Source organism: Zophobas morio, unplaced genomic scaffold (genome assembly GCF_036711695.1).
Source record: "Zophobas morio isolate AGI-343-1 ecotype UQ-CSIRO unplaced genomic scaffold, CSIRO_AGI_Zmor_V1 ptg000022l, whole genome shotgun sequence".
In the NCBI taxonomy this organism is placed as follows: domain Eukaryota; kingdom Metazoa; phylum Arthropoda; class Insecta; order Coleoptera; family Tenebrionidae; genus Zophobas; species Zophobas morio.
Window position 1 is genome coordinate 5,809,339 of NW_026972127.1, and position 7,814 is coordinate 5,817,152.

The following is a 7,814-nucleotide window of genomic DNA, read 5'->3' on the forward strand; positions in this document are numbered from 1 at the left end:
TATAGTATGAAAAAATGGGTCTCCCGTTTTTGTCTGTCTGCCTATAAGTGATGTTATTACACATAATTTATAAAACTGATGGACTGATTACTGTGAACTTTTTATGTATTTAGGGCTAGTGTGTAAATGGTAAACACTAGCCAAAATTTGTCTGATCATCCGTACAAACAATCTGATCTTAAAATTTTGCATTTAATTTATATACCTGTGAGTTATGAATCCACCTTGATGCTTTACTCTAGATACATATTTTTGATAACAAAAATTAACTTAGAAACTTAAAATCCGAATGTTCTAAAACCTTGCAAATTTTTTTCTTAATGTTTGTAGTCATCTTTTTACAACAAAAAACTTAAAATACATATGTTTAAAATAGTAAATTTGTGAAGGGAATTATCGACTTTGCAGTTACGCCCCACCTCTCGGTCTGACAACCAATTAAAACTGCATCAAAATTAAGATCGAGGCGTGTGGGTGGGGCTTAATCTTTGGCTTTATTTCTTTTTCTTAATATACATCGCATTCTTTGAGGAACACGACACTCAAAAACATGATTTTATTTCTCGTAGAGAAATAGTGATTTTGCAGTTAATCTCCGCCCTCTTGACTCACGACGAATAAAAAAATCATCACAATTGGGATAGGGCCGGTGGGCGGGGCTTCCATTTTGTAATTACGTTTGTTTATTACGCTCTGCCCCTGCGTCTGACAACGAATGAAAAATTCATCACGATTATTTTTAGATATTAATAAATCTTCATTCATTTTACACTGAAAATGCAATTTTTTTTACTACAAAAATTAGTAACAATACGTTCAACTAAAATTAAATTGAATTTCACAATTAACTTTTTAGTGTAAATAATTTCGTAACTTTTTCGGGGTATAGATAAAATCGTGGGCGTAAGCGAACGGCTCATTTCATAGTTTCTCGACGTTTCATGGCCCCTATAGCATGGAAAATAGGTCTCCCGGTTTCGTCTGTCTGTTAGTAGTATGCTGGCGATTTTGTTAGAGAGCTAGTCGATTAAAATAGTGGACTGATCGCTGTGACCTTTTTTTTGTATTTATGGATAACAAACCATAACTTGTCTGATCATCCCCTTCAATAATTTAATGACAAATTTTGCATAGCAAATCGCTGCGGTTTATGAATCCGCTTTGATTTTTTCACAGTTTAACTTAGAAACTGCAAAATCGAATGCTCTGGAACTTTACAAACATTTTAAGGTTATATTTAGTTTCTTAAATAAATTGGCCGGTGACGCCAGCTAGTTTTTGTTTCTTTTTCGATTTTCGTGTACGTATATTAGAAATGATATTTGGTTTGATTTTATTTTTAACTAGAAAAATAACAATTCAAATTAACTGAATTTCGTAATAAACTCTTTAGTGTAAATAATTTCGTAACTTAGCGTAAGCTTGGGAAGTATTACAGTTTACAGTAGAGTCAATTTGGCGATTAATTTCTTGTTTCTCAAGGTTTCATAATCCCTAGGGTACGAAGAAGTAGGTTTACCAACTATGTCTGTTTGTAGTCGATCATCTGTTGGCGATTTGATTAAATTAGAAAGATAAACTTCGAACCTAATTTTTTTTTATGTATTTTCAAAAAAAAAAAATCAAAATTGCGTAACTTTAGCTCTATTTTTTCTTGACAGCGTCCATGGTAAAAAATAAAAATCTCACAACGCCATCCCAGAACAAATTCAAAAATTCTGGTTTTTATGCATAGCGTAATTTTTCTGTGCGCGATGACAGTTTTCGAATTTAACATTTTGGTGTTTATATAACCATGAACTAGCTTTAATCAAGAATTATTGTTAGTTTTTTTTGTGGTGAATCTTTATAAGCTTGAGCTCCTGCACCTAGTGGCAGGTCTTCGGTGACGATTTCCACTTTCATAGGACGATCAAAAGAACTTACTGAAATGCGCGTCGCTAACTCTCCTCACTGTCTTGATCGTCTTGTTCTTGGAGATCTCCGGCGCGTACGCCGCCCTGTAGCTGTGCGGCCCGTCCGTCCTCAGGAAGAGGATGTACTTCTTGCTCAGCTCGATACTCTTGACTGGGAAGTAGGGCGTCGTCGTCTCCGCGTCGTCGCTGTCGCAGACGGCGCCCCTCTCTGTGCGGAACGTGAGCCTAATCAGCTCATCGTCGTAGGGCGGGTGGTTCTTCAGCCACTGGTGTATCTTGAACTGCACCGGGCAGTTGCCCTTGCACTTGAAGCTCCTGCTGTCGACGCTGGCCACGGCGACGGCGTCCGCCCGGTACGCCTTCCACGACGCGTCCAACTCGGGGCAGTGGAGGCGGCGGCGCGGCGCCACCGCCTGGCGTCGGTGGCGCAGGCGGTGCGCCCCCTCCGGCGAGTTCCTCCTGCTAACGTCCGTCATCTCCAGACTATCCGCGCGGAAACCTGAACAACTCACAACTAGGACCACTAGGAACACGAAACATGCACATCTCCGGTACGATATCGTACACATGTCTGCCGCGTTGCCGCCTCACGGTTTCACGGCCACCTCTGCATGGTCCCCGGGAGAGCCGGTGCTCGGCATCCCTGAGCACTAGCCACCACCGCACATCGCACACAAGCACAAGACGCGATCGCGGAGTCCAGCTTACTGCGCCGAGGGCGGCCCTAGACTGACGGGACGGCGGCGGCGGCGGCGTCCAAGACCACTCTACGACACTTCGCGCGCTCGCGCTCGGAGGAACGACGACGCGGACTGCAAGGCTGCTCGAGATAGACTAGCTGCGTGCGATCGCAGGACGAGCCTTATCGACGCTTTTTACGCCTAATTACACACGGATAATTAGCGCGGATAAGGAGGGATCCGTCGGGGACGGCCCGACGGGACGGACCAAGGGGTTGCGGGGGAGGTGCGTGCGTGGACGCTCGGAATGCGTAATTATTCACGCGAAAACGGGAAAAAATCTCGCCTTTTTTGAACCGTTTTTTTAGCGAGGCGACTCGTGGTCTAACATTGCGATTAACCATCACAGAATTTCCTTTTGATAAAACTGACATTTTTAGTGTCTTAATTCGGGATTGTTCGTTTTTTTTAAATAATTTTTTCGTGCTTAGTCTAAAAACTGGAAGGTGTTGCTCATCGCCTCGACTGGCGCCTAACTTATGCAGAATTTTTTTGATGAATAATTTTTGTCGTCATTAGAAAGCTAAACTGAGACGGAAATAAGAAGGAATAAATAGACGTTCTTTTTACGTACGGTTTGGTGCATTTTTCGCCTTCGTAATGACTAATGAGCTTTCACGAACGATTAAAACGGAAAAAAATTTATAACATGTAAAATAATTTAGGAATATTTGAATTTTAATTTGTCGTGAAATAAAATTGCGTAATCATTTGAAAAAAAAGGACTGTAAGTAGATTAATCAATAAATACTAGATTATAGTGCTACTTGGGGGCGCTTGTAATAACTCTAATTACATTTAAGTACAACTTCTATAATTTAAATAAATTAATAAATCTCTTTTTATAATGTATGCTTTTCCTGCCTGATTTATCAAGTGTAACTAACTTCTCACGTACTACACTTCGTATTAATAAACGTTGCCGTTGCCTCATAGAGATATAGGGTTTCTTAAGAGTCTCACCGCCATCCTCCTATTTTTAATTTATAAAGATAAATTAAAATTTACAAATGTTAGACGTATTTTAATTTTCTAAAGGATAGCACAAGCAACTTATGAAAGTACTGTAAAAGAGTCATTTTGAGAAATCTCAAAATCAATATTTTTACGGCAGTTCACAGCGCGTCGATTACGAAAATGGAGATTTCGATCACATAGGTATCTATATTTAAAAATATTCTCAGAAGCCATTAATTTTTAACAGGGCGTTAAAATACCACGTGGCCGACTCTACGCCAATCATACGTCTCGATTTTTATTGGACATAATTTCGGAAACTACTGGAGCGACTGTTGACAAATTTTATACGTACTTCAGGAATGCCGTGCATTAAAAATTTGGCAAATCATCCCCACCAACAATTGAATAACGTCCCTTCAAAATTTTTTATTAAACGCCATTTAAATGAATTTTACAAAATAACATACTCTTAAACTTGTGGTTTATGAACCCGTCTTAATTTTTTATTCTATGTATCTGTATTTTTTGAGAAAAATACAAATTGCATTATCAAATTTTATGCGTGTCTAATCTGTCAAAATATTGAATTGAATATTGAAATATCAAATCAAAAACGATATACTCCATTTTCTTTATTTTAAAAATATTTCAAAAATCGTGCAAGTCGATTAGCAAAGTTAAAAAAGTTATAAATCTATTTTTGAGTTTAATCTGAGGAACAAAGAAGACGAAAAAAGTAACAGTAAGATATTGCCTAAATTTAAACAATAATAATTAATTTTGTCTTTATTTATCAACTACGTCCAGAATTTAAGCTAAGATATTGTAACAAGAGTACGAACAAATAGGTCTTCCGTTTCCGTCCGTCTGTCTGTCTGTCTGTCTGTCGTTTGTGTCGATTTTTAATAGATGGATAATCTCAGAAGCTACACTAGACCGACTAGGGTAAATGTGTACAAGAGTGCGCATATGTATAAGAGTACGCACTGATGATTTCTGCTTATTAGTGCCATCTGGGTAAGATGAAGTTATACCATTCAGAATTTAATGTTAAACCTGAGATAAAGGTGCAAAAGTGACCTGAATATAGTTTATAGTTTGGTCGTACTGACGATTTTATGTTCACACGTTGTGTGGATGTAATTTTTACCGCTCATAGTTTTAGTTTTTTGTAAGGTACGTACCAGTTCTTTTATTTTACAGTAATAATTTTCATTAGTTGTAACTTTTAAGGTGTCGTTATACACTAACAGTTTTACACTTTCTGTCCATCAAAAGCTTTTAACTTTGAAAACATTAGGTTATGTACAAATGTACAAGAGTGCGCAGCGAGGTATTGTATAAGCGTGCGCATTGCTTGCAATATGTAGTCTAATAGTCTTGGAGATACATATCATACGGTAATGAATTATTTAACTCTACTACTTTGTACTGCTTCTCGAGTTGTGGGGTGGTGGTTATGGTGATTTTTTTTTTATTTTTACTTCCTGAGCGTGTTGTAATCGAGTCCTTCGACCGACTTTCTATTTTTACGTTTTCTCGTCTTTTCAAGACCCCTAGAGTACGAAGAAATAGGTCTCCCGTTTTATGTGTAGTCTGTAGTCACTTATTCCCATTTATTTTCACCTTAGAAACAAATATTTTTTCATAAAATGTAATGCGTACTCATAAGCGTTCAAATGCGCACTCTTGTGCAATGAACTGTCTAACAGTGCGCATTTACACATCTTGACAAAAATTGAAATTACTCTTAAAATATAGTGGTGTTGGGGCGTACAATTAAATATATCTGATCTCTAAACATGTATATAACGAACCCATATCATAAAATTTGTCTATCCAAAAAAATTAAAAAGTTGTTGACAGTTTTCCACTAAGTGCGTACTCTTGTACACATTTACCCTATTAGTAAATTTTACACGTATATTAGGAATCTCATGTAGATAGTAAAACGCTAATCAAAATTTGTCTAACCATCTCTATCAACAATTTGATGACGTCCTGGCTTTTTTTGTAAACGTCATTTAAATTGTGAAAAATAATGTACCTCTACACTTGTACTTTATGAATCAGCCTTGTTTTTTTACCCTAGGTATCCAGATTTTTGCAAAAAAAATTAAATCAAATCTGTAAAAATGTTGAAGGTCAGTGGTTTGATTGACTCATAGGTGACAATTATTTAGTGATCAAATTACATAGGATTCGTCCCACTTTTTCGAAAATTTGAGAATACAGTAATGTTCGCCCGACTATATTTAATAGTAGGAATAAAATAAGAATTATCATAATAACAGCTGCTTACCTAAAATAATAGTCAGAACATTTTGCCCCATTGCAGTGTTACCTTGAACGGACACCTAAAATCGGCGTGGGTAAACTCAACAATTTATTTCTTAGTAACTCAAATTTACACCACTAATCATACAGCGATTATGTACACAATAATTCCGACTCGACCAGAATGGATTTGACTAGACTCTACTTCTCCTATTGTTTGGACTATACAGACACCGTCACCCCTTCTAGGCTTATTCTGGAGCAAAAATATATCTTTAGTTTTTCTGACTGAAGACGAGAACAGTGATTTTCGAAATTCGTATCACTTTTAATAAAAAATAATTAAAAAAAATATGGAGGCAGACAACTTTCATTCATTAATTTCAGCTTTGACATACAGAAATCGGACTTATTAATTGAAGAAATTTTTTATAGGTTTCAAAATAGAAAATTTGAAATTTTTGTGGTAAAACTTTCCAAAAAAAATTAATTCTGCTGTGTATTGAATTACACGTTGTTGTTTCAGATCTGAATATATTATATTTTAAAAATTAGAAAAAAATAGTGATAGTTATAAGTTTTTACATTAATTTGTCCTTTATACAGGATTGTCTGTATAACTATAGTGAACCAAGAGTTATAAGGTTATATGGCCATCATAAAATCATCCCATTGTGTCGAAGTTAAGTTGTTTACAATAGAAAAGGTTTTAGGGTCGTAAATAACGTGTCCACTGCAGCTCGACCGGCTCTTGTGGTTTCGTTCAGGGGCGGCTTTCACTAAATATGAAAATCCACCTCTCCACTATTTCTTTACTACCTGCAGCCGCTGAGGGTTCCGAAATAACCACTCGCTTTGAAAGCCGGCCCTGTTAAATATGAGCAAGAAATGTTTAGAAGATGATTTATTGCCAACCGGTAAGCTTAGTGCGAACCACACAAAGGGGATATTCATTTGCGGTCAACTACTTTTATGATGGCCATATAACCTTATAGGTCTTGGTTCACTATACAATTAGTTATATAATTCTTAAAATTGTAAAGCATTCTAAATGGACACAGACGAATTTAAGAAAAAAAATCTTTATTAATTTTTGGCGGTTGTCAAATTCTGGACAGGGCCGTATCTGCTCTACTTGGTAATTAACTTATTTGTAGGTAAGATTTAATATTGTGAAATAATGTTAACATTGGTCGAATATTGTTGGCAATAGGGTCATAAAATTTTATTGTTATGCAAAAATGGTGCGTTTAAAACTGGGGTCAAATTAATGTACATTTTTGGTTTTTATTGACAGGACAAAGGCAAATCAAATTTTTTAAATATCTTATAAATGTTCATATTTCATTTTGGCGATTCTGGAGAAACAGAATTTTCGAAAAAATGTAGCCGAAAATAACTTCTGCAAAGGTCAAAAATTCCATAAGGAGAGGGAATGAAAAATTGAGCTTTTATAAAAATATCAGAAAAAAAAAAACAAAAAATCTAGGATATAAATCTCAGTACGTCAGAAAATATTGTTTAATTTTTGTTATTATTCGTAAAAGTTGACATGATCCATTGGACGATTCTGGAAAAATGATAGAAATTTTTGAAGAAATGTGATCGAAAAGAACTTCTAGCGTTCAAAATCTACAAAAAATCTCTTTGGGGAATTTTCGAAAGTGAAAAAAGCTCGAAATTTTGAAAATTACTCATTCGAAAAATACAGCATGTTTATGATTCTGGAGCAGTATTTTGGAAATATTCGGTTCGAAAATAAATATTTTTTTTAATCCTAAAAATTACCACATTTCATTGGACGATTCTGGAAAAATGGTAAGAGGTATCTAAGATAATTGCGCGGAAATTAATTTCTGGGGGTCCCAATCTACAAAAAATCTGTTTAAATAATTTTCGAAGTTGGTGGAAAAAAGTCCAA

General features: G+C 35.9%; 1 protein-coding gene across 6 annotated transcripts in view; it reads right to left on the reverse strand.

The window, feature by feature from the left end:
- Positions 1–2,737, reverse strand: part of LOC135133432 (protein vein-like) — a 140,756-nt gene extending 138,019 nt beyond the window's left edge. For all 6 annotated transcript variants that reach the window (XM_064061817.1, XM_064061818.1, XM_064061816.1 and 3 more), the window contains exon 1: positions 1,927–2,737. In XM_064061817.1, coding sequence (XP_063917887.1) covers positions 1,927–2,485 — 559 coding nt within the window. In that variant the 5' untranslated portion in view covers positions 2,486–2,737. The remainder of the gene's footprint in view (positions 1–1,926) is intronic.
- Positions 2,738–7,814: the final 5,077 nt, after the last annotated feature.